The 27,658-nt window shown below is 48.4% G+C and overlaps 1 protein-coding gene across 3 annotated transcripts in view; it reads left to right on the top strand.

The window, feature by feature from the left end:
- Positions 1 to 27,658, top strand: part of LOC138497986 (ubiquitin carboxyl-terminal hydrolase CYLD-like) — a 1,189,455-nt gene that overhangs the window by 319,156 nt on the left and 842,641 nt on the right. For all 3 annotated transcript variants that reach the window (XM_069621757.1, XM_069621758.1, XM_069621759.1), the window contains exon 3: positions 3,405 to 3,686. In XM_069621757.1, coding sequence (XP_069477858.1) covers positions 3,405 to 3,686 — 282 coding nt within the window. The remainder of the gene's footprint in view (positions 1 to 3,404; positions 3,687 to 27,658) is intronic.

Here is a 27,658-nt window from a genome sequence, read left to right as displayed (position 1 = left end):
GGGAGAAGTAGTCCAGAGTGGATGGGGTAGTAAGGAGAGCTGGTGTACAGAAAGAGTGGTGAAGGCGAGAGGTAGGTTGTGAGAATGTCATGAAGTTTAGAGATTTCAGAGGAAATGTAATGAGCAAAGTCGTTATCAGAAAGTGTGCAAGTAATCGATAATGGCTTGCGAGGTGTGAGCAAAGATTAAAGGGGAGTTCGCTGGCTGTGATTGCAAAGGTAGGAGATTAGGTTTATGGAGTAACGTGGGGGGCCCATGATTTGCGCAAGTATCATAATTCATAGAGCATGTTTGTTTTGAGGGTCTGAATCTCTGAAGGTGACCCAGGGCTGAGGACTGGGATGGGGAGGTGTGAATGTGCGAGCAGGGTAGTGCCAGTCAAAGGTAGTCATAAGCGCAAAGTTAAAGCACGAACAGGAGAGCGAGACAGGCCCTCAGATCATCAAGATAAGGGATAACAAGAGTGCTGCCTAAATTCCTTCTAGGTCATTGAAGGGGGGAGAGCAGTTGTAGAGGGCGGAGGGACTGAGAGGTTAAAGTGAACAATGGAGTGACCATAGGGCAGGGAAGACAAGATCAAGAGTTCCCGTCGGAGCGGTTAGGTTGGTTGTGGAGGGAGTAGAGAGAATGGTCATATAGGGTGAGAATCGAAGAAGGTGCGCAATGGAGGTTAGCAGACATAGTCAAGTGAAGAAAGAGTGCAACCCGAGAGAGAGAGAGATGGGTTAGTGGAAAGGGGAGAGGGAAAGGTTGACTGAGAAGAAAAAGGTGTAGGTTCTGATTTGGGCTTGACTGTGGCTATAGGTAATCAAACAGCAGTTTACAGGCCCAAAACAGGAAGGAATGTTCCTTGATCCTGTGGGGTAACAGCAGCTCTGCAATGAATGAATAGACTATGGTTCAAAGGATTCCTATGTGTAGAAACAGGAGACAAAGAGCCAGTACAGAGATGTCCGAGCTTGAACAGGGGTTCTGGCCCTAGGCCCTTTTCTGGCAAAACACACCCAAAAAGTGAGTTCCTCTTTGCTGCTTTTGCCCCTTAGCTGCAGACACCCGGGTGTATTTATTTATTTCCAGCAATGTATGCATCTGTTTTATCTGCAGCACTTAACAAAATATCCAATTGCAGTACAACAGGATAAAGGGACCAAAGCAAGAACACAAGCCAATACATCAGCAGTGCTACCTAGAACGGTGGGGAGTCATAATGTCGAAAAATAAATGTCGACAGACAAAAATGTCGACAAAATAATGTCGAAAAAAAAAATGTCGACTTTCGTTTTTTTTAATTATATATTTATTTTAGGGGTTCGGGAGTAAATAAAAAGGGAAAAATAAAAAAAAATTTAAAAAAAGGGGGGCTGGGGGGGAACCCCCCCATTTTGAAAAAAAATGCATTGAAAAAAAAGTCGACATTTTTTTTTTCGACATTTTTTTTTCGACTTTTTGACTGTCGACATTTTTGTTGTCGACATTATGACTATAAACCACCTAGAACAATTTGAGAAACATATTGAAGAAGATAGATTTTTAAACGTTGCTTGAATTGGGAAAGATTGGGGGAGAGCGGATGGGAAGGGGAAGAGTTCTAGAGACAAGCAGTGAGCAATTGGAAGGAACATTACCGGGAGGCGGTACAAGGAGGACGCATAACAGAAAGACGAAAATTAGAATCTGAGTTTAAGTGCCTAGAGGGATCATATACCGAAATCAAGTAACATAAATACGATGTACAGCCATATCTCAAATACTCCATTGTACTATCACGCCATGCCCATTTGCCTGCCTCTTCCACAAGTTCCCCCGCATGGGCTGCAATCTCAAGAAACTGGCTCGATTATGTATGTTGCTTGCAACCCGCTGCATTTTGCTACTCTGGTTGCGCCCTAGAGCTCCCACTTTCAATCAATGGCTTCAAGCTGTCACCTGGGCCTCCGACTCGGAGGAGCGCTGGACTAGCATCCAACCGGCAGTGAATAGACCCAGAAACATCTGGACCTCCTTCCGATCATATTTGCTCTCCTTACTCAGTGAAGACGAAGATGACATTGATGCCCCGCTGTCCCCTGCACATGACTCTGGTTGAGCTATCTGTATGATGTTCAGGTGCCTACCTCACTAGATGCAATGCTCATAAATTCTGTTACCATGGTCCTGCAAGGCCACATTACCAGACTATGTGCTTCTCATGTAAAATGCTGATTGCTCACATGCTGCTTGCTGTTCTCTGTTGTACTGTCAAGCAAATTAAATAAAGTTTAAACAAACAAAAAGAAACATAAATACGGGTGAACCAGAGCATAATTGCATTTGAAAACAAGACGGAAGTAATGGAACATAAGATGCTGCTTGATTGGGAGCCATTGGGGAGCGATGCTGGCTGATAGATTAATAAAGAATAGAGCGCAGAGGAAGAAGGGCAAAATTAGGCAGGCCAACAGTAGTTAAGATGACACAACAAAATGGTTTGGAGAAGAGTTTTGATGGAACAAAAAGTGACTAGGGGTCTAATTTTCCTAATACTGAACAAATGAAAACATCACGACTGAACAATAAACGCAATTAACAGAATGGAGGTGCGAGTGTGGGCTGTGGGGTTGAGGTCGGAAGGTGTGAAGGCACACCAAAAGATCAGATGGAAGGAGGATGTGGAGAAGAGGGCTGAGGAGTTGGTGGTGGAGTTTGTGCAAAGTGCAGGTTTCGCTTTTGTTGCGGGAGATAGTGATACTGTTTGTGATTTTGACTCTATGAATTTGAGAAAGAATGTGTTTGAGAGATTGTATTGAGAAGGGTGAGGGGGAGTAGGCATTGGGTGGAGAGAGGGGACGTAGGAGAGGTGACAGGAGAGATAAGAGGTGCGAGGCAAGAGGAGTGGAGAAAGGAGAGCTTGAGCGGGGAAGAAGACCAGAGGGAGTGAGAAAGGAGGGGAGAAGGGAATATGAGCGAGTATGAAGATCAGGGAAAGGAGAGAAGTGCAGCGACAGAGACATGACAGTAAATGGCAAGGATGCGAAAGCTGGCAAGAGGTGTGACTATGTGGGCATTTGATGACTGTCATTGGCAAATGCCTTTCCAATGTCTATACAAAATCTTAAACTGTTGGTTTTGCCAATACTTGTTCTTCGTGTCTTTACTCAGTTCGTGAGGGCAGATTTACCTGCCCGTTCTGGCTTTTAGTCTTCTTTGTTAACATTGTTTCTTTTGTATCCCTCTGCCTAGACAGTGACTAGAATGGTTTGGATGTAAATGGCATATGCATCTTTTCTTTCCTTCCTATTTTTACAATTGTACGTACATACAGAATCAAAGAGCCTAAACATTGTTTTCTGTGGAATAAGACATACATTAAATAATTGAAAAATCAAGTATTCATACTAATAATGTGCTTCTGGCTATTTTGTCAGGATCATGGTGAAGGTGAAGGGAGAAATGATGGATCTCACAACCTTCGCCGTTTCTTCAGATGCAAGAAAAACTGTGGCCTTTTCGTGCCCTTCAACAGAATAAACTTCCTAACAGACAGAAGGTACACAGAAGATGAGGCACGTTCAAAGGTAGATGGGGTGACCCCAATAAACTGTGGTGACAGAGTTGGGTTCTACTTAGAAGATGGAGTCAAGTATGGAACTGTTGTGCACCTAGAACATCGGTCCTCTGCATCTGAAACATTAGTTCATGTACTTCTGGTAAGCAGTTTAATTCTTTTTTTAATAATATTTTTAAAATGTTATTGAGATGATGTGGTTTGTATTTTAAACCTTTCATCATTCGTGGTATCATGTATATTATCTTAAAATGAAGATTAGCTATTTTCCATTATCTTTTAGCACCAGGTTTAAAAAACGGACAATAGTAAACATTTCCTTTATGGTGCCTTGAAGAAATCTTGCCCATCGGTCTTCTGATTCAAGTTGGCTTTTTGAAGTCAGGCACATGTCTCTGAATTGAATCTTTCTATCCGTCAAGGCAGGACAAACGAAGACAATATGCTTCAGTGTTTCAAGTTCATTTTCTTGTTACCAGAACCGGCAGTTCGCCATTTCAATAGCTAAAAGCTTCCTCTTTGTCATGAGTTCCCGCGTAGGTAGAAGATTCAGCCAGAACCGCAAAAAAGTATCTCTGATTTGAGAGGCTGGAAAACTTTGAAGATAAGATGGAAGACAATTGATTGGATGGGTATCAAATTTACATTCCAAATTTCCTTGCCTTCAGAGTTGATGCTTGTGAAGTTAATTCTTTTTGTTGTAGTATTCGTAGAGCCGGTATGTGAAAATCTGTAATTATTTTCCTGTAGAGATCAAGTTTTCTCCATGTGTTGAGCGATTTCAATGATTGAAGACCCAGTTTGTTTCTAAGGCGTACTATTGGGAGTGCAAGCGGGAGAGAGAACACTTTCCTCCAGAAGAGTCCGTCCAATTGCTGCCATATCTTTCTATCAATGTTAATCATGGTTTCACTTCTATAAAGGAGGATTGCCATGACTTTTTGTCTATAGAATGTTATAATAGGCTGCATTGAAAGTTTCCCATTTTTTTGATGTAGGCAGTGCCCTTGCCGTGCCAAAGATAGGGCTTTGGCTTGTAGATGGTTGCTCCAATCTTTTTCTGTCGGGGATTTATTCAACCAGATCCCAAGATATTTCACGGTGGAGTCTTGCTCCAATTTTTGGTTGTCCAAAAACAGAGCTTTCATGGGCCGTTTATTTGGGTGCGTCGGGGCTAGCAGTATCACGTTTGTCTTCTGCGTGTTTATTTTTAGATGGTTTGTGACCATATATGCCTCCAGTTTTGACAAGGCTATTTGCAATTTCCTCGGGGTTTGTGAACATAGAACAATGTCATCTGCATACATGATGCAGGGGAAGCTTGCTGCATTTAACTTCGGCGGATTTGCTAGTGGGGTGTAGATCTCTCTTTCAAAGTCTGCTGTGACCTGGTTGAACAGCGTGGCTGCCAACGGGCAGCCTTGCTTGAGGCCGTTAAATGTAGGAATGTCGTCGGAAATTGTTCCGTCTTTTGATAGTCTTCTAACTCTAATCGAAGTATTATTATAGAGTTGTATTATAGGTTCAAGTATGCGGTCCGGACATCCCCATCGCCGCAGTTTTGCCCATAATAGATTTCTGTTAACTAGGTCAAATGCGAGTTGTAGATCGATAAATGATGCATATATTTGTCTTTTGTTCTTAATTGCCTCCTGTTTTAGTAAGTTTAATAGAATTAAATTGACATTTGTGCCCACATGTTTCACAAAATCAGTTTGTCTAATTGCATATATATGTTTTTCTTTGGCCCAAAAATTCAATTTCTCTGACAGTATGGTTGCAAAGATCTTTCCCAAAGGATCTAATAAGGCGATTGGCTTATAATTAGAAGTATCTTTTGTATACCCCTGTTTAAAAATAGGAATCAATACAGCTTCTTGGCATGGCGGTGGGATACTCTTGGTTTTATCAATCGCTCTGAAAATTTGTGTGCGATGTCTGTCCATATCGATTTATTTGCTTTGATAATTTGATTTGCGAGGTCGTCAGGGCCGAGCGCCCGTGAGGGGTTCAGCTTGGTGAGCGCCCTCTCAATAACTTCGGTCACCCATGTAAATTTCCAGAGGTTTCCTTGGGCTTCTATTGCCTGGTTCTCTTCGGTATGGCTATCTTTATACAAATTCATGAAATGAGCTTTCCATCTCTGTTGTTCCACCTCTGTTCTCATTTTCTGTGATGACATTGCTTGGGGATTTCATAATTTCCACAGATCTCTGGTGTTCCGTTTGTTTAAAGCTTGCAGCATTTTTTTTGCATCCGTTTGATTTTGTAACGCCCTGTTGCTCTTCATCCAGTTTTTATATTGTTGCCTGAGTAATCTTATTTTCTCATTATTTACTCCCGGCAGTCGCTGTAATTGTTTTATTGCTATTCTAATTTCTTTCTTTTTATTAGCAATAGTTACAGAGTAAGCATGTGTACAATTACTCTTCTTATGGTTTCTTGATCTTGAAAGGAGTTTAAATGTATTTAATAACTTTTGGTAATTCAGCCGCTGGGTCTCTGTCAGGGCAGCACTGTTTATTTGGCCGGATAATTTTCCCAGATCGTGCTGGGAGATTCTTAGGCGATTCATTCCCGGGTTTATTAACAATTTGGGCAAGTTTATTCTACCTTTCAGTGAATTATACATTTGCCAAGAAATTGTCAGCATGGCATGGTCACTGTTCTCCGATTGAATGGTGTCAACTTGAATGATTCTTGAGTGTATTTGTAGAGTTAAAAAGATATAATCGATTATGGCAGTGGAGGAACCACGGGACAACGTGTGACATGGCTTGTTTGTTTCTTTGCCCATTATGTTCACTCTGGATAATCCTCTGGCAAACATTTCTTTAGTCCAGCGGCGGGCACGAGGAGTCAACTTCGTTGTTTCTATCGGGATTCCTGCGTGATCATGCATGTGTATATTCAGATCACCACACAATATGATGTTAATTCTTGGGTATTTGAGGGTGATTTCATCAATTGCTGAACATGCTTTATCGATGTACGCCTCGTCAGCGATCGCAGTAGGATTCCAGTAATTATGAACTAATCCAAGTAGTTCGGGTTTGGAGTATTGATTTGTCTTACCCGATGTTAGTATTGTAATTTGAATCCAGTCATTGATAATTGATTCTATAATTACTAGGTTACTCTGTAATTTGATTAAAGTTAACAGACCCGCTGAAGGACAGCCTGTTTTATTCTTAATCGCAGGTGTCACAAAAATAGTATAGCCATCACAAATTGGTTGGATTGAGAGCCTCGATTCTTGGATGCATATAATATCATATTGGGTAAGATTGTGTATTTGATCTCTGAAGAGATGGCTATATCCGCACGTATTCCATGAACATAGCGAGATTTTAGAGTTATCTGGAGAAAGTAATGGTTAATAGGGACTATCCTGTCTTTGAGAAATCTCTGTTTCAGAATAGTCCATTTCTCTCCATATCTTGTATTTGTTATATTCTAATCTTTGTTGGTAGGTTTTTTGGAGATCACGGTTTCTGTTTTCTCTACTCCGGCTACTACTTCGCCAATTCATCCGTCTCGGCTCTTCTACATGTTTTTCCGTGTGACTATCAGTATTTTGCGGTTGTTGATTAAGGTCAGTAGGGATCTCCCTTTGCACTTCTTTTGGTGATTCTGTATTTGCTAATTCAAATCCAAATAATGTAAATATGTTCTTTTGGCTATTTATCAGCTTTTGCGTATCATTTGATTTGAGGAGTAGACAAACTTTATCCAGTTGTGAATCATCAATAAATTCTACGGTCAAAATATCTTTGGTTATGATGTTTTTTAAGTCTGGAATCGCTTTAAATAGCAGTAGAACATTGGTTCTATTAAGTATCAAATCATCTGTGTTTTTTTGTGTTCTTTTCAGGACTATGGAACTTGATGTTACAATTTTCAGTGCATTAACAAAAGTTGGAGGAACTAATGCAGAAATCGGTATTTGGTCATTCAAGTGCATTGATTGTGTACACGGATCTTCTTCTTCATTCAGCTGTTGATCTGCCCAACAGGACTCTAGGTTGGTATTGTATATGTCTTCGCACGTCGGTATCATTACTGATCTCTGGGTTGATCGGGTTTGTTCGTATTCATCAACGATCATCAGTGATATGTCGCTTGGTTGAATCTGTGCTTCTTATGATATTTCTGGATCTTCATCGAAATTTTGTGTTTGATTTAGTAGCATTGCCATCTGTGCGGCTTCAACACTGTTTTCGGTTGGCGGATTTACGTGTGGAGTTGAAGATCTATTCATAGGTGGATTTGTAGGTTGTAGTCGTATAGGTTGGGCAATAATTACTTTGTCCGGTGCAATCTTTTGATTTGTTAGTTTAGGCGTGGTAATGTTTCAGAGAAAAGCCTGAAAGCCAATCTGCCTTTTTTAACCATGGTCTTGCTTTGTATTTTAGCTTCTTTCATCGTGGGTGTGAAGATTGCAAAATTGCTTGGTATAGGTTTTATTTGCCTCTGATGTCCTGGGTACTTGATCGTTAGTTGCTGCGCCTTCAATGTTGGTCTTGGTCCAGTCCTGGTGATCTGTCTTTTGGGCAAAGTTAGATCGAGTGAAAGAGGTCATCATTGCCATCAATGCTTCTGTAAGCTGTCTCTTGTCATCCCGGTCATTTCTGGCTATATTAAAGAGCCGTGATTGCCATATTTTACTTGCCTCTGCCTCATAGTCTAGACGATCCTGGATTTTTAAAATGAATGCTTCAATAAATATCTGTTTAGAATGTATCAAAGCGAGAAGTGTCGCTTGATCTTTACTTGCCTCCACACTTGCTTCTTGCATTTTTAGAAAAGGAATCAATGTTTGAGATGTTACCGCCATGAGCATGTTCTGGAGGTCCAGCATCGTCGTAGGTATTGACATCAGATGTTCGCGAGGACTAGATGAGGGTATATCGTCATGTGTTGCAGACTCTATCATCTCGTCGTTTGGTTTCGATGGGCGTTTATTTTCTGAGTGTGGTATCATTGGTGTGCTCGTTTTCGCTCTTGAAGCTGTTGCTTTTGGTGTCTGGAATCTGGAATGCCCATTAATGTCGTCTGCACAGTGCGGTGATTCCAATGTATCATGGGAGAAATTTCCAAAGACGACTTTTTTTTTTTTCTTGGTTTTCCATCAGCTTTTCAATCTCGAACAGATCTAGAGATAAGCGTGCAATCTTTGGATTTCGTTGTGCAGTACTTGAGTTTGCTGTTTCCAGTGTTAATCTCCTGCTCTCATACAAACACTGCCATCTTCTTTTTGCCAGGGTTGCCTCATCATTTTGCGAGATAGTGGCTAATAAGGGCTCATATGATGGTGACTTCTGTAGCTGAGTCAGCGATTTGTTAGTGTTCGCCACATTCAGAGGTAAAGAGATAGGCAAGTCATATTTCAGAGAGTCTTCCTGTGCATTAGTCTCGACCTGGAGTTGTGTTAACTTTAGTTCTTGTTGGTGTTCTTTTCCATTTTGTTTTTCATTTATTATTTTATGCGCTTCATTGAGCGACATGTTTTGTGGAACATTAAGTCCATGTATACCGGGTTCCAACATTTGTATCTGCGGGTGACAACTGTGTGTTAAAGTTGCCTTAATTCTTTGTATGCTATGTACACTAATAATCGAAAGAGTGGCGGGAGACTTCACGTCATGTTCTTCAGAGTGTAGACTTTCTTCCAAATGACACAGTTGCTTAAGACAGAGCGTTATTTTAGCCTGTGGGTCTGTCTAGGTCAGACCCCAAACAGATTATTCGGTGAGAGGGACATGAACCCTAAACTGTCCATGTGAAGCAGTCTAAAGAGTGTTTTAATCACCTCATGAAAGTAAAAAGTGTATGGACTATAGTAACTTACAGTAGCCCTGACTTAAATTATGTGATTCTGTTGCTATTACTTAAAGAACATTGGTCCTCATTCCAAGTGTGATGTTGTTGCAAAAAAAGTGGTGTAATTCCATTATCATTTTGGGCGGATTTACTGCCAGCAAAATTGCGGCATGGTAATTCCTTTTTGGTGGACATGTGGCCGATTTCGCTCCAGCTTGTTGCTGGAGATAAATCTGCCACTTTACTTCCAAAAATGGGCGCATTTACCACGCAGTAATTCCATCGGCTGTAAATCCGCCAAAAATCCCCAAAGAGTCCTATGGATCCCAGAAACAAAGAATGGACTCCAAGATGGGCGCTCTCAGGGGTAAGAAGTGCTAAACAAGCCTCATCCCCGGCCCGTATCTAAAGGTGTTCAATAAGCAACATGGGTATCCCCCACCCTGTGAACGGGCACACCAGGAGTGCTGGAAGCCTCCCTGATGCAGCAAAGGGAGTGCCGCGCTGAACGGAGCTACATAGTAGGAAGTGGAGGAAGCATACTGCAGTGGGCCGGTGAATGAGGGGGGAAGGGGCATCGCTACATCAAAGTGTGTGATCCTGCTGGGCCCCGCAAGAAAAGGGAGGCAGAGCCCCCCGCACTGCATTGGAGACCCGGAGGGGGGTCTGCAGTGGCCCTGAGAGCCCCCCGGGGTGGGAGTGGCCTTCCCCCCCTCGGTGAAGCACTGATTTGAGGAAGCAGCCACTGGAGGGGCCAGCGGCAGGCGACACTGCAGCATGGGCCTGGGAGAGGCTCTCTGGGAGAGGTCCTCCGGCAGCAAGTTAAACCCAGGGGCAGCTGCATTCTCTCCAGGACAGCAGAGGCGGCAGGCCCTAGTGGGACATAGCAGTGGGGGCGCAGTGCGGTGCCCGCCCCTTCTAATTTGAACTTTGCAGCTGGCAGGAGAAACCTGGAGGAGCTGGGCGGTGGGGCCCCGGAGAGGCCTACAAGGGCACCAGACCAACTGTGGCACACTTGGTAGGTGAGGAGTGGCTACTATAACATCCCAGGAGGTGAAGGAGGGCACTGAGGGGGACCTCTAGCCAGTGCCTACGGTGAGCGATGGACCCATAGAGGCATGGAGGGATGCCCTTACTGCAGCAAGCTTGGACGAGTAGACGCAGTGTCGGGCACTCTCAGGCTAAGAGTGGCCCTCCAGGCAATTGGTATTGCGTGCCAGATCAGGGAGCTATTCCCCCCTCTCTCCCCCCCGGTGGAGTTGTGCAAGGGGCCCAGGCAGCACTGGTGTGCAGATTTGCCCACAAGAGAACTCCCTAGGTCCAGGGAGAGGACTCTACCTCACCAGGTGCCGCCAACATTGCCGCGATGAGGCCAGGGGCCAACTATCAGCGGTGAGGCAAGTGAGGTGTGGGCTGACTCACTTCAGCTCTCGGCGGAGGGGACACATATACTGAGGCGTACAGAGCCTAGGTGACGACGAGCCGGGGTGTGCTGCCCGAAGAAGTGCACATGTCTAAAGACAAGGGTAATGGAAAAAATGAGACCGCAGCTTGCCCAATGACCACTTCGCAGGGGGCAGAGGTCACCCTGAGCAAGTGCTGGCAACTGGATTAACTGAAGGGGCCACAGCCCTCATTGCACCCAGACGCGACTGCAGGAGGCGGGATATCGCCATAGTCGAGCCCGGATCTATGTGATCACTGAGACCACACATAATTGCGACGGCCAAAAATGCCGACTTTTAAAAAAAATTAAACCCTCTTTGCACCACATAGATATGCGGGGGGAGACCCCCCGCACCCTCCCATATTACTATAATATCCCATACCCCCCCACATATATATGTGATGCAAGGGGGTATTAAAAAAACAAAAAGAAGTCGCCATTTTCGGCCGTCGCAATTTTCAGGTCGACCTTTTTGTACGATTCCGTCGAGCCCCATGATGGTTAACAAAGAAGATTTGATAGTGTCTTGCTGACCTCCAGACGCGGATCACGGAATCCTTTCAAGAACATTTCTCAGTCAGACCTAAATGGAGCGGTGCAGGAGATCAAGGGAGCTCACGAAACTGGGGGAACTAATGGACACGAATGAGCACGCTCTTCAGGACTTAGCAGAGAACCGATGAAGCATTATAATAAATAGCTCGGTTGTCACACAACCTGGAACTTCAGTGCAAGGACCTCGAACAGTTGCAGCGCTCAAACATACGCCTTAAGAATATCCCTAATGAGGTCACGGATAGAGGCCTCAAAATAATAGTCAAAGCTTTCTTTGCAGAGTTGCTCCAGGAGGATCCCCCGGAGGGGCTCTGCCTAGACAGAATCCATAAAGTGGGCCCTACCAGAAGTGACCCGGGTGCCCATCCGAGGTGCGTCCTAGCTGCATTCGTGTCCTAGGGCCAAAAAGAGGATGTCCTGAAAGCTGCCAGTGCGGCCGCCTCCTTGGAAATTGACGGGACCGAGGTACAACTCTTCCAAAACCTAGCACAATCCACGCTACTTAAGAGGAGACCGATGGAGCAGGTAATCAAAATCCTCAACCAGAAGACGACCTTTCCGCTTGGCTTGCTGTTCACATGAAAAGGGAAGCAATGCAGGGTAACATCTTCTGCAATTGTAGTCACTCTCCCCTCTTGCTTCTCCACTCTTTTGACTGCTAACTCTCTGTTCTCTCCTCCTTTCCCTTCTCCCGTTTCCTATCTCCTCGCCTTACTTTCTTCTATGCACTTACTCTATCAGAATTGTCCCTGGACCAAGTATGATAGCAACCTCGTCTGTCTCCTCCTCCCTCCCCTTACTGTTTTTTTCCTCCCCAAAACCCCCTCTAGCACTATCTGAAATGTCATCAGGCCTAATATGATAGTCGCTTGTTTTGTTCCTCCCCTACCTTTCTGCACCCTTCTCCCTCACCTCTTGTTTTTTTTCTCGGCTCTACCAGAAATGTCGTCAGGCCTAGTACGGTAGTCGCCTGTCTTTCCATTTCCTTCCCACTCTCCCCCTCCCTTCCTTATCTATGTTTTAGCTCTTGCACTATCTGAAATGTCGTCAGGCCGAGTACGATAGTTAATTTCACATCCTTACTGTTCATGGCCTGTAAGAATGTCATTGTTTTTTTTCCCTTGTTCCCTCCTTTGCCTTGAAGCGCTTTGAAACACATTGTGTATAGGCGCTATATAATAAACTATCATATCATATCATCTTGCGTGGAAGGGTTAAGCGTGGTCTCACCCGAGGACTGTGATGGGGCCTGGCCCCAGAGGACATGAGTCTCAGCTCTCAATTGAGGCGGCAATGGGAATGGTCGACGGTGGTGAGGGAGAGTGCCGAAATGCTGGACCAAGTCTAAGGGCACGCTGCAGGGGGTGTGATGGAGAGGAGACATAGTAAGAGCCTGGCTAGCTGTGGCCTAAAGATCAGTTGATTTAATGGAAACATGGGGCGGAAAGGCTAGTAAAATGGAGATCCCAAGGTTCTGCTGGGCAAGGGCAGCATGGAACACACTCTGGGGACCCGGGTGGAAGAGATATCAGCGGGAACGGCCTGGGAGTTAGCCTTTGACGAGTTCGTTCTCTAGGAATCCTGTTGAGAGGAGTATGGTTGTCTCTCTGCAGTTCTTGGGCATAGGTTGTTTTTCAGTACATGGTCGGGGATCCGCCCTAGGGATGTCTCTGGGACAAATGGATGGCCTGGTTTGTTGCTAAGGGGTAGGGGCTAGGGAAAAGGCAGGGGTCGAAGGGGGTTGTGCGGTGTACTCTTATTGGCTCTTAACGATGGAAACTGGGAGGGTGGAAGTGCGGCAGCTGGGAGACCGCGAACATGCATTGGACTGAGAATATGTGGCAGGCAAACAGGCTCCGGTGGGCCTCCAGCTGTAACAAGGAGCGAAGTTCTGGGATGTGGGGAGGTGGGATCAGAGGGAAGAGGCTGGAGGGACGAACGTCGGGTTCACAATCCTCACAGATAACATTAGGGGATTTCATTCATTGGTAAAACGGCGCAAGGCGGACCAGTTCTTCACGCTCCACAAAACCCACATCCGAAAGAGCGACAAATTGAGGCTCCAGCTTTATATGTATCCACATGTCTTACAGGCTAATGCGATTGACAATACAGCGGGGTCCTGATTGCCTTTAGGAATATCCTGAACTTTGTGATCCTTGACTCAATGCATGATAAGCAGGAGCGTTCTCTTTTTGTCAAATTCCGCATGAATGCTTACACTTTCACCTTGGCCGAATTCCAGGCAAGGTGGGTTTCTCAGGGCGACACTGATCAAGCTTGAGGGGATGGCCGAGGGGTATGTCGAACGGATCGGAGATCATAATGGGTGCCAGAGGAGGATCGCAGTGGTATGGGGCACACCACACAGGGCACCCCTTCTGAGGCGCAAGGAGAGGTTTGCAGGGTTGGGGCTGGTAGATGTCTGGCATACATGCAGGGGGGGGCTGAAGCGGGACACATTACTCACACATCCATCGGACACTATCTTGCATAGACTACATATGGGTGTCTTCTCAGCTAGAAGGGCGAGTCCGGGAGGTATGCCTGGGCGCGATAGCGTTGTCTGACCACGCCCCATTGGGCGCAACGGTCGACATGCTCCAAAGTCAGAGGAGGCTCTGGCAGTGGTCTCTTCTGGAAGGGATCCTCATGGATACAGTATTGTCAGAGGCAGTTGGGGAAAAATCAAGACTTCTCCAGCATGGGGTCTGGCATGGATTCACATGCTCATGAATATTCCCCGTCGTCAGGCCGGGAATCCTCGGTATAGAAAAAATCAGTATCAGTTTCATTTCTGATCTGTCTTTCTCAGTAGTAACCAATCACTGGTCTCTGGGTCATACTGCCCCCAGCCAATGACTGCCCTCTCCCTAAGCCCCTCCCCTGGCAGCCATCCTCAGATTTTTACCGCACGTTCAAGTGTTGGGAATCCTCGTGCTTAGCTCTCGAGCTTTTGCTGCGTTTTCACGCTTTTTTCAGGAGATTTTCGGTTAAAAGAGCCTTAAGCTCCACCGTTTCTACTTCCGATCAACGGGGATCCGTTTCAGAGTTTTCTACGCCCCTCAAGGGTGAAGATTTAGTCGAGTTACGCTTTTGGAGGATTCCAGAAGTTCCGAGGCCTACCCCGGACATGGCCCAGGACAAAAGGGAGCTTGACGCCCGGGAAGCTATTCAGGACCTGCCCTGGATGCCAGCTTCAGAACGTTTTCAAGGAGGACGAGAATTCGTTATGCCTCTACTGTCTCCATGAGGACAAGACACACAAGGAAAAGGACTGCGCGTTTTGTGGAAACATGTCGGAGCGGACCATGAAGGATCGCCACCTCCGTCTCGCCAACTGGCTGGAAGGTAAGAGCCCGCCAGGCGAGAAGAAGAAGAAGAAGTCCGAGCGGTCTTCTAAGTCCAGTGAGGGTGCTCCGGCGACGGGGGCCCAACAAAAGGCTAAGCACCGCGAGTCCGCGGGCACCGGGAGCGCCGAACGGTCAGGCTCCTTGGCTGCCAGGCAGGGTGCACCCTCCCCGGCGCCATCGACCACGAGCCAACGCTCTGGCTCGGGTAAGAGGAAGTCCGAGAACCCGGCAAAGCTTCTGGAGAGGCCCCGATCTATCTCGAAGACTCCGGCAGAGAGGGAGCGAGGCTTGGACCCTCCCCCGAAGGTGAAGGCCCGGGGCGTACAGAAGGTGACGTTGGCCGTGATTCACCCTGCTAGGACCTCGAATGAGGATGTCGCCGTGGCCCTGGCTCAGCCTGTGGAGGCTACACCAGTGGAGGCGCCCTCAGGTACCAGAGTCTCCCTGCCGCCGCAGAGGGAGTTGTCTTTCAGGCCCATCGAGAAGACCCCCACGAAGTCCTCGTTGGAAAAAGGGGGGGAGGGGGTGGTGGCCGTCGTGGATACGGATACGACCTCTGAAGAGGAGCTCATCCAAGTCGTGGAGGAGACACAGCCCATCGGGAGGGATCCCGACGAGGGTGACGACGAGGGCGACGGCGACGCAGACGAGGCTCCTCAAGAGCCCTCGCACCCGTCGTTTCCGGCGCCGCAGGACACCCAGGCAGCCATTTTGTCAGCCATCCAGTCCTTATGCTCGGATATAAGGACTAGGTTGCCCCTTCCCCCGACGGAGGAGCCTGAGCCAGACCCGACGGAGGATCCGGAGCCAGGACCTTCGGGGAGCTCACCGCCTAAGAGGAGGAGGACGCATCCTAGGCCTCCTCTCCCGCCTCTGCGGCCTTCTCTGCCTTCCCGCCGGTCCACTACCCACGGGGATGATACAGGCATGGACACGACTACGACTGGTACGGATGATGACAGAGGCGACAACGGGACGTGTTCCCGTCGCCCCCTGCCCAGGCGTCCCCGCCCGACGAGATTGGATCCTTCCATGCAATGATCTCCAGGGCATCCAAGCTCTTCCAGCTCTGCCCTGAGGAAAAGAAGGAGGGGTTCCTTTACCAGCGGCGCGAGGCTAAATGGAAGACGGTCCTCGCCGTACCGCTTCTTGATGACATCTGGGATGAGGGGCTCGCCCTCCTCAAGAACCCTGCCACGGCTCCTGCGAAGAGGGACCGGTACGAGAAGAAGTACCAGGTCCCCGATGCTGCCCCCTTGTGCCTCAGAGCGCAACCTACCCTGGACTCGGTCGTCTCGGCGGTGGCCAAGAAGAAAGCAGGGGGGGCATCGGCCTCGACTTCAACCTCCCCTCCGGACGGCGAGGGTAGGAAACTGGATGCGATGGGACGACGGGTCATCTCATCTGCAGCGACGACCATCAAGGCGGCCAACGCCCTGGCCATCGTAGCCCGCTACGACAGGGAGTTGTGGTTTAAGATCGCCCCTCTGTTGGACTTCCTTCCCGGATGCCAAGAGGGCTGAGGCCCTGGAAATCTTGCAGGAAGGTGAGATTGCCTCGGACCACGCCATTACGATGGCTACGGACATCGCCGACACCGGTTTCCGTCAGTTGGGCAACAGCGTTTTTGCCTGAGACGACGGAGATGGCTCAGGGCGACGGATTTCCGCCAGGACGTTCAGACCAAGGTTTTGGACATGCCCTTCGATGGGAACAACCTTTTTGGCAAGGCGGTTGATGAATCCCTTCAGGCGATCAAGACGGACACGGAGATGGCCCGTGCACTGGGGGTGCTCCAACAGAGACAGCCGTCCTTTCGGAGCTCCGGAGGCAGACGGGGTGCCTCCAAGGGAGCCGGCAGCAGCTCCTCTGCTTACCATCAAGCGGCAAGGTCTTCGACGCAGGAGGCCTACAGGGGACGCGGCAAGTCAGGTGGATCCCGCCGTCGTCGCCAAGGTGGTCAAGGAGGCAAAGCGGCCTCCAAGCAGGATTGAACCGTCCGTCGGGTCGGGCCCCCGCCAAAGCACCCCGGTGGGAGGCCGGCTGACGAAGTTCGTCGGCGTGTGGGAGTCCATCTCCACCGACAGTTGGGTGCTGGACGCCCTGGCCCTGGGGCACGCCCTCGAGTTCCAGAAGAGGTGCCCCCGCATTCCTCCCGTGGCCAGGAAGGAAAATCACGTCCCTCATCTGCTGTTGGAAGTACGGGCGATGCTCAGGAAAGGTGCCATCGAGCTCGTCCCGAAGAGGCTTCGGGGCTCCGGAGTTTACTCAAGATACTTCCTCGTGAGGAAGAAGATAGGAGGACGGCGTCCCATCCTGGACCTGCGACGACTAAACAAATACATCAAGGCACAGAAGTTCCGGATGGTCACCCTCCAGCACGTGCTGGGACAGTTGGAAGAGGGCGATTTCCTGTCGTCGTTGGATTTGGAGGATGCTTACTTCCACATCCCTATTCTAAAGAGGCACCGAAAGTTCCTCAGGTTCGTGGTCAAAGGGCGGCACTACCAGTTCAAGGCCCTCCCGTTCGGATTAAAATCGGCGCCCAGGGTGTTCACCAAGTGCCTAGCACCGGTGGCGGCGCGGCTGCACCTGCAGGGGATCCATGTCTACCCCTACCTGGACGACTGGCTCATACGGGCAAGGACAAGGGAGCTCGCCGTGGAACACACTGCGAAGTCCGTCCAGCTGCTCACGGACCTGGGGTTCTCCATCAACTTTCCAAAATCCGATCTGGTCCCGTCGCAAGTCGCCCTGTTTCTGGGAGCACGGCTCGACACAGTGGCGCGGCGGGCCTCACCGTCCGAGGAAAGGATAAGGACCATCCTAGGAAAGGTGCAACGTCTACTGGCCACGGACGTGGCCAAAGTGAGATCTATCAAGTCCCTCCTCGGAATGATGTCCTCCTGCATTTATCTGGTGCCCCATTGCAGACTTCGGATGCGGCCCTTGCAAGAATTCCTCGACGCCCACTGGATCCAGACGACGGGCAGCTTTGAGGACAGGATCTCGCTCGACGAAACGTTCCATCAGGCGATACGATGGTGGGGTGTCCGCGCTCATCTGACGGCGGGAACAGGCTTCCTAGCCCCGGCCCACCAGGTGACGGTGACGACGGATGCCTCCTTGGAAGGTTGAGGAGCGCACACCGGGGGCCTCCAAGCGAGAGGCCTTTGGTGCTCGGAGGAGAAGACTCTCCACATCAACATCTTGGAGCTCCGCGCAGTGTTCTGGGCCCTCAGGTCCTTCCTTCCGTCCCTCAAGGGCAAGGTGGTGAGGATCTTCACCGACAACACCACCACGATGTTTTACATTCGGAAGCAGTGCGGAACCAGATTCCCTGCCCTGTCCAAGGAAGCCCAGGATCTGTAGCATTGGGCCATCGCACAAGGGATGTTTCTGGTACCCTTTCATCTGGCAGGGATAAAAAACACCATCGCCGACTCACTCAGCAGGGAGCTGCGCTCGTGCCACGAGTGGGAACTGCGCCAGGATCAAGTGGACCGACTCTTCCGACGATGGGGCGAACCCCAGATCAATCTCTTCGCGATGGCGGCGAACTCCAAGTGCCGGAGGTTCGCCAGCCGGTTTCCCCAACCGAGGAGCATGGGCAATGCTTTCTCGTCCCCCTGGGACGGCCTGTTCCTTTATGCATTCCCGCCGTTGCCGTTGCTACTCCGGCTCGCCAACCAGCTCAAGAGGTCCCGGTGCAGGATGATCCTCCCGGACCTTCTGGACTCCAGAGAAGGAGGCGCCATTCTTCATCACGAACCAGAGTCGCTGAACTTGCAGGCCTGGCTCCTGCAGCACTAGAGTTTGGAGGATACGACATCCCGGCCGACTGCAGAGAGGTTCTTGCAAAGGCCAGGGCATCCTCAACTCTCAAGTGCTACGGACACAAATGGAAGAGGTTCTCTGTCTGGTGCCGAGCACAGAAGATTAACCCTCTGCGGATTACGGCCCCTCAAGTATTGCCGTACCTACTGTCTTTGGCCAAGGCTGGCCTATCTCACGCCTCCATCAAGGTACATCTGGCTGCCGTCTCACCTTACACCAGAACTACAGTACGGGCGTCCTTGTGGTCTCATCGTCTGGTGAAGGAATTTATGAAAGGACTGTTCCGATCATTCCCGCCGGTGAAGGCCCCTGCCCCGGCGTGGGAGCTCAACGTGGTACTAACTAGGCTCATGGGGGCCCCATTCGAGCCTATGCACTCAGTGCTGTTGAAGTTTCTGTCGTGGAAGACAGCATTCCTCGTGTCCATCACCTCTGCACGATGAGTGGGAGAGATCCAGGCCCTGTCTTGCAAGCCTCCATACTTGACTTTTCACGACACGAGGGTGGTGCTGAGGAAGCACCCCTCCTTCATGCCCAAGGTGCCGTCGGACTTCCACCTCAACGAGCCCTTGGTGTTGCCAGTTTTCTTCCCGTCGCCGGCTGAGAGGACTCTGCACTCGCTAGATGTGGCTAGAGCGCTGAAGTTCTACGTGGACCGCACGAACAGTTTCCGGAAGACATCACAGCTGTTTGTGAACTTTGGACCTGTGAATCAAGGGAAGGCTCTCTCGAAGACTTCCATTTCCAGATGGCTCTCCGGCTGCATCATGCACTGTCAACGGTTGGCAAACCGACCGCTGCCCGGCCGTCCGAGAGCCCATTCCACCAGAGCGATCGCTGCTACTACGGCGTTCCTGTCTGATGTGCCCCTGCTCGACATCTGCAGGGCTGCTACGTGGAGGTCGACGCACATCTTCACGAGATTCTACTGCGTCGACCGGGATTCCAGGGAGGAGTCCAGAGTCGGCCAGGCAGTGCTGCATAACCTGTTCGCTTAAGGTGAGCCTGGTGAGGAGGTAAGAGTTGCTTAATGTTGAGTTGTTGTATTGCTTGATATTGAGCCTTGTGCCACCGCCCGTGGTTGTGCATGTGTTTACTGCTATTTATTCTTATGTTCATGAGCATGTGAATCCATGCCAGACCCCATGCTGGAGAAGGAACAAGTTACTTACCTGTAACTGTTGTTCTCCAGCATGGGTCTGGCATGGTTTCACATGCGAACCCTCCTGCCTACCCCTCTGCGGCTCTTCACTTGGTCATACTGCCACTTCACGTGCTACCAAATCTGAGGATGGCTGCCAGGGGAGGGGCTTAGGGAGAGGGCAGTCATTGGCTGGGGGCAGTATGACCCAGAGACCAGTGATTGGTTACTACTGAGAAAGATCAGAAACGAAACTGATACTGATTTTTTTCTATACCGAGGATTCCTGGCCTGACGACGGGGAATATTCATGAGCATGTGAATCCATGCCAGACCCATGCTGGAGAACAACAGTTACAGGTAAGTAACTTGTTCCTTATTTCAGGATAACTACATGTTCGACACTTCCCCGGAGAATTGGTGGGATGCTTTCAAGGCGGTAATCGGGAGAGAGCTAATAGCTCTCAAGGCCTCCAGTGATAAACATCTTAGGAGAATGGAAAAGGAGTTGGAATTGCAACTCATAGAGATTATGCCTAAAATGTGGAACTGCCCAACGAAGGCCACCCGGAAAAGTTACAGGGTGATTAGGTGCCAGCTGGAACTACTGAGGGCTAAGAGGAGGTGCATGAGTCTACTCCATGCAAAGCAGCGATTCTACGTGAAGGGAATAAAGCGGGCAAACTCCTAGCAAGGCAACCTAGACAGAGGAAAGTGTCCCAGACAATCCTGAAAATTTGGAACGGGTTGGGGGATGACGTGGTAGATACAGATTCTCAGGTGCTCCGAGCGCTTCTATGGCACTCTCTACGCCTCAGACAGGCCTCCAGAGGGCCTGCAGGAAGAATACTTGAACGCAGTGACGCTATCAACACTGCCTAAGGCGGACAGAATGGCATTAGAAGATATCACAGAGGAAGAGGTTTGCGTGGCCATAGGGAAACTTGCTCTGGGCACAGATGGATTTACGGCCGCCTTCTACAAAAAATATCGATCCATCCATGCCCTGCACCTAGCGCAGCTGTACAACTTCTTCAAAGAAAGAGGAGGCATCACATAGTCTATGGACCAAGCTAAACTGATGGTGTTCCCGAAGCCGGGCAAAGATCCTATGCAGTGCAGCTCATACCGCCCGATAGCCCTTATCAACACTGATGCCAAGATTTATACCAAGATCCTGGCGACAAGGCTGTACGGCTTGCTTCCGGCCCTTATCCATCACGATTAATCACGGTTCATCCGGTCTCACCAGACTTTTGACAGTACTAGGCGAGTCTGCGAGTCTGCCACCTGCTCGAGAAGGCATCGAAGCGAGGGATCCCAGCTGTCCTGCTTGCCTTGGACACGAAAAAAGCGTTTGACCGCGTGGAGTGGTCATTCCTTTTTCTTACCATGGTCTGCTGGGGATTCGAGGAGAGTTTCCTTTTCGGCGAGTGCAGGCGAACTACCAGGTGCCTAATTTGCCCCCGTTTATAAATGGATAACTCTCACGTCCCATTCATCTAGAGAGGGGGACCAAGCATGGTTGGCCACTTTCACCCTTACTGTAGGCACTTTACCTAGGACCCTTCCTTTAGCGCCTAAGAGAAACACTAGCAGTGTAGGGCATCCCGTTTGGGGGGTAAAAGGGGCCATAAGACAATGGCATTTGCCATTGACATGCATGCTGATGTGCAGTTGACGAACGATCAGTAAAAATGACGCCTGCGATTCGCGGTGCGATGACTGAGGCATTTAAGGCAACCTATGAGGCAACCTGCAACGAGATCCTGGGAGGCTAAACCTGCAGAGGGTCCTGGCACTGTTCCTGTTGCGGGAATGTGCCCCTGTTGAGCACTGGAGTGCTGGGGGCGGGGCCACAGAGAGGGTGCCTAATGGCTGGAGACTGCAGACCCTGGTGGATGGAATGCCCTGCTTCGCTGGTGGAGTCAGACCGGCTGCCGGGGTACTAGGGAGCTGTGCTTACCCCTTGATGGGTCCACAGACACTGAGGCATGGCAGTCGGACGGCTTGGGACATAGCGGCGGGGTGAGTCCAGTTGTCTGGAGAGTTGGGGCTGCAGCTGCCGTGCGGTGGCTGGTGGGAGCGGCAGCAGGTGCTGCTCCCTGAGACAGGAGCTGATGTGCCCTTAGTGCAGCAAACACTCCTTTCATATCTGCAGAGACTGTTACATACACAGTGGACCCACGCACAGTGAATTCCACAAGGAAAGGGAAGAAAGGAGAGCAGGAGGGGAAAAAAGAAGAAAATCATTGTTTTGTTTTGATTTGTTTTTGGTTTACTTACCAGTAGCTGACGCTGCTATTTTTCATTACAAATGCCTGACAAATATCCCAAGGGCAGAGCTAAGCAGACAGTTATGGAGGCCTTTACACATGAAGATGATTGGAATGCATCTCGGCCGCTTGTGCCTGCAGAGGAGGGTGCTGCATCATCTTCAATGGGCCAACAGGGAGAAGCTCATATTCTGGTGGTCATAGCGCCATAACAAGCACACAAGGGCACTAGTGGTGGGTAACTGACCGGTAGGTTTACCCTAACGTTTTTCACACACATGACAAACAGGCCTATTATTGAGTTTATTTGCATCTTAATGTTGCAATTATGTGCAACCTACGTGCCCTCCAACCATGCTATCTAAGCCCTCTTGAGGTGTTTAAGCCCCAGATCACGCTGGTGTGCCGTTTATCTAGGGTTAGGGGTCAGACATAAGAGGCTTGCCCTGTCTAATCCAGGCAATGAGCGGGTTTTTGAATAACATTGTTTAAAAACTCACTCCTGCGGGCATTTGAAATTAAACCTCAGGATGTGATGGAGGCCATACAGGGTGGTTATCCCTTTTTAATTTCCCTGTTTAGCGACCCCACAATGAATTTAACAATAACTCTGAGTTGTCTCCTTATCTAGTGTCAATTTTCCACTAATCTTCCTTTGGTTCATAGGGTTATCTAATACCACCCGACGGAAGATTAGTGGAAAATTGACACTAGATAAGGAGGCAGCTCAGAACGAGGTTGGCAGGTCTGGGGGAGGTGCGGTCAGGGGGCCAAAGGAACCCAGGTGAGAGGAGAGGAGAGGGTGTTCTGAGCAGGAGTGAGGGGTGATCAGTGGGGAGGAGAGTGAGAAATTGGTGTGGATGAAGGCATCAAGAGTGTGTCCAGGGGAATGGGGAGGACCAGAAGGGAGAATGGAGAGGGAGAGCGTTGTGCAAAGGTCACAGAAGGAAGTAGATGCTGAGATCGAGGAGTCCAGGTGGCTGTTGAAATCGCCCATGAGAAGGAGTTTAGAGGTGGTTGTGAGGAGAGGGGAGGATAAATCGGCCCATTCAGAGAGGAATAAGGTGGTGGAGCCAGGTGGCCTTTAGATAGTGGCAATGGTCAGAGAGGAGGTGGGAGAGATGACCGTGAAGGGGCCCCTAGGGGACCCTCACGTATGGAAACAAGGCACAATCACCACACACAAACTGATACGCCAGACACGAGGTTGTATTCCCAAAAGCTAGGGTTTATTGCAAAGCAAATAGTCTCAGTTGGCCAACTGGGTCCCACGCCTCACAACGTGTTTCCAGACCCCGGGGGACGCAAGAGAGTGAGAATTGTACAACAGTTAGATATATACAAAGCAAGCATCTTACAATCAGTGGCGACACCTTCAATACCGCCCATAATGTATTTCCTCTGAATTGGGTTCGATGATTGACAATTGTGACAAGTATGACACCTTCAGACATTTATTTAGCAACAGCTTGCAATTTCATGAGCCTGCAGACACAATTCTTTGTTATAAGAACACACTGCTTCTGTTCTCTGAAAGCAAGCTGCGTGGAGGGGAGAGACACATTCCAGGCCTCGCTATCTCCTAGTTTCTATTCGTGTACTGGGGGTCGATTTGCTCTCCAGGGCTCTACAGGGCTCAGGGAAGGGGGGCCGTAAAGGAGAGCATAATTCAAGCCATTAAATGTTCGTTTCTAGTATTTCTACTGTATTAGCGAGACTGGCTGGCACCTGTGTAGTGATTAAATACCTTGCTGCTTACTTCCAAGGACTTGTGAGGGAGGAGAGCGAGCATTTCTGTCTGGGTCGCTGCGTTATGTTTCAACAAGTCTCTCGCGGCCTTGCTCTATGCATGAACAATAATGTACTAGTGGAGCAGAATAAGTTTTCAGCAAAGCAGTTTTATCAGAAAGCAAGAGGCAAACATTAGGAAACAAAATAGCGATTTCAATCACTTCAAAATGGGCGCACTTTAGTCAAGCTTATGGCTATGTATTTCTAATGCTAAACACATGAGGCGGTTGGTCTTCGGTCAACAAAGTACATTGCCTCCATCATTGAGGGGTGTCTACTTTTTCTGGACTGACAAACCCTCCTTTTGGCCGTATGCCAAACGCCTCATCCGTACATTGCATCCTCTTCAGACCAAGTATCTGATTCTGAATCTTGCATACTACTGGTCTCCTCCTTATTGTCATCAATATTGATTGCCGTGAATTCTTTTACTGTCTTTAATTCATCATTTCCGTGAGTACCTGATTTAGTAGTGCTCTTTTTTCCTACCATCTGTACACACTCCTCGCTCATTTCAGTGCACACTATAGGTAAGCAGTGTATGCAACAACAACATGTCATGAATATTCCTAGCACTGCTTCTAGGATCGCAAATAATGTCCATCCCCATGAGCATAATACCTCCCAGAACCAGGAGCTTATGTTCAATTCCCAACTTCTTTCAAGGGGGTGTAGGTCAGAGCTTAAAACATTCAACTTTCTTATCGCTTCGAAAATCGTAGGGGAGGAGTCGCTTACAAATACGCAACACGCTGATCCCACGATTTTACAAACTCCCCCACGATCAACCAAGATTACATCAAGAGCCATCCTATTTTGGAGTGTCATTAATCTAATTCCCTTTTCCTCCAATGTCATATTGTATAATATATCTGGTGTTCCGTTTATTGTTTTCTCTAATATTCTGGACAATTGTCTTATATTATAGGAGTTTATTGCTTGGCCCCAAAACAAAATGGTATGAATGATTTTGCTATGTCCCCTGCGATCAAACCTCCTTCCTCATTTCGCCGTGGTCTTGACCTGGCCAATTTGGCTATATCTGCTGTTCTTGAAAGGAATACCCCCGGGAACAAAAATCCCAAGTAACAAGTGCCTCCCCAGTTTTCTCCACATGAAATAAACAGGATCACCTACATAAACTGGCTCTACCTCTTTATCAAGAAATGCTATATTCATGCATCTAGTGAATGTCCCTACCTAATAGGAACCCTTTTTTCCTCAGGCAAAAAGGGACAGAGCGTGGCCTGTAATTTACTGTATAGGAGGGGGGCACTGTATCTTTATTTCCTTCTGGGTTCATATGAAACGTGATTACAGATGATTTATAAGGCACAAATAATCTGTCTTGTGGCATCACTACTGGTGTGATCAGTCGTGCTTTGTGAAATATAGAACAACCTACAGGTTTCATAATCTCTTCGAATTCATTCATATTTGTTCTATCTAATCGACCAGTTTCACTTTCGTTCCATTTCCCACAATATAATGCACTCAAGGATGCGTAACATGCAGAACTCAATGGCAACGGCTGCACATACCAACCTATTCCCTTACCGCCATGCTGTGGCAAGTGTGCACATACCCAGCAATTATTCTTTCTCAATATTGAGTGAGTCATATTCATTATTAGCAGTAATGTGTTATTCCCATAACCTTCCCTGTGTCTTTCTTCCATTGGGGACAAAGTGTAAGTAATCACATGGACCGGGCTTTCAGTAGTGGTGATGTTTCCAACAGGTAAGAGTACTTCCAAGGGGTGTATTTCTTCTAAGTACCATAATACTAGTACTGTCATTATTGGGGCTAATATACTCATTACACACATGACTATCGTTAAAATCAGCATACAATTTTTTCGGCCATTTTTTTGTAACCTTCCAGTCTCTATAGTTAACTCATTATCAGCAGTGGTGCAGGAGGGGGCAAAAGCTGGTTCTGGCATTTTTCTCTATCTGTTCTTCTTCTCCAACGATGTTCGTTGTTAATGTCTCTTCTTGTTGCACTCGTTCGAACATCAGTAAGTTCAGTAAATGTCAACAGTTTGTTCTGCCAGTTCTTAGCAGCCTGGATTGCTATACGTTGGGCAAGATCTCTGTGCATCTGCACATTGCTCAAAGAACTCCAGAGCAGTTATCAATTGCCTTCGTACCATGTGAGCCCCTCTTGTCCGTAAGGGGTGATCTGCACATGGATTTTATAGCACTGAGGACCCTCGCTCTTGGGCTGTCCGATTTGCACAACCCTCACGCCGCTCTCCTCTAGGCCTCCAGTTCCTATTTCATCTGTGATAGGAAACCGAGGCAACAAAGATCAAAAAGAAATGTAGATTTGATCACTCCTTCTTTCACAGCTGTAAATTATACTGCTTTGCTCCTGGTATCGTGTGATCAATGAATAGTGCGGATGCACTTCCAGACTCGAGCTCAGAGTCAGCCTGTGGCGCAATGGCAGATGATGGTGGGCGCCAAAGTGATGATGCAGGTTTTGTTTCAGGCTGCGGCGCAATGAAAGATGGTGGGCGCCAAAGTGGTACACGTTTTGTGTCAGCCAGCAGTGATGCAGGTTCTGCTGGACAACGTTGGGGCACTCTTTGCCCTTCCTCTTTCACAGCAATCTTTTCAGGCTTAGTTTCAGGATCAGGCATATTTTGTGGCAAAGAACTGGCGACGGTTTCTTTCGTTTCTGGGACCGCAGCCTCTTTCTGGTCATCTCGATCAGGCAGTTTTACAGACGGCGACGGGACCTTCTTGGCATGTGTTGCATGTATCCACGCTTTCCTTCCGTCTATGCGGATTGCAGTTTGTGTTGCTAAAAGTATCTGATAGGGTCCACGCCATCTGGGTGCAAGTGATGTTTTTCTTTCAAAATTCTTGATCAGAACCCATTCTCCGGGTTCCAGTGCATGCCCCGGACAGTGTATCTGATTGGTAGAGCTTCCTGCACCTGCTGATGAATCAAACGCAATTTTTGAATTAACAGTTTACAATAAATGCTGAGCACAGGATATTCAATCTCGTTTAGCCGCTGCGGCTGTGGTGCACACCAAACATTCGCCGGTCTCCCCATCCCTATTTCATATGGGGAGAGCCCAGTTCTTGCCTGCACAGATGTGCGCATGCACAGTAACGCGATCGGTAATGCGTCTACCCAGCTCAAATTGTTTCCTGCACAAATTTTACTTATTTTGGCCTTTAAAATGCCGTTGTGACGTTCAATAAGACCGGCACTCATGGGGTGCCTAGAACAATTGAATCTCTTGTCAATCTGGAGACCTGCACAAATCTGTAATATAACTGCGCCCACAAAATGTGGGCCATTATCTGACCATATGACATGGGGCAGACCGAACCGGGAGAAGTACTCCTTCAACATTACTTTTGCCGTGCTCATGGCGGTGCAGTCTTTTAATGGATATGCTTCCACCCACTTACTGAATGCACATATAACCACTAGAACATACTTCAAGTTTTGGCACCTCTCCATTTCTATGAAATCAAAATGGATTACCTCAAATGGCATAGAGGGAGGGCCGAAACTGCCTGTTGGAGTCACTGTTCCCTTCCCCACATTGTGCTGTAGGCACGTGATACAATTTTGGATCAGCCTCTTGGCATTTTTCTTTGTGTGTGTTCTCCCATACTGTGGCTAGATGCTGAACTATCTTTTTGGCACAAATGTGTGAAGGGCTGTGGGCCATCGTGACCATTGCGGTTACATAGTAGTTGGGCAGCATCCAATTTTTAGTTGTCTTGTCCACCCAGCAACCTTCTAGATATAATTCAGCAGAGCCCTCAGCCCACCTTTGTATCTCGTCAGCAGTGGCTTCTGCCTGCATCTCTTTGACAGTAGCAATTCCATTTTCTATCATGCAGGGCACTTCCTCAGACT

Source organism: Ambystoma mexicanum, chromosome 5q (assembly GCF_040938575.1).
Source record: "Ambystoma mexicanum isolate Mex_15411 chromosome 5q, UKY_AmexF1_1, whole genome shotgun sequence".
NCBI lineage: Eukaryota > Metazoa > Chordata > Amphibia > Caudata > Ambystomatidae > Ambystoma > Ambystoma mexicanum.
The sequence above is the reverse complement of the archived record's forward strand: the minus strand, read 5'-3'. Positions and strand labels throughout refer to the sequence as shown.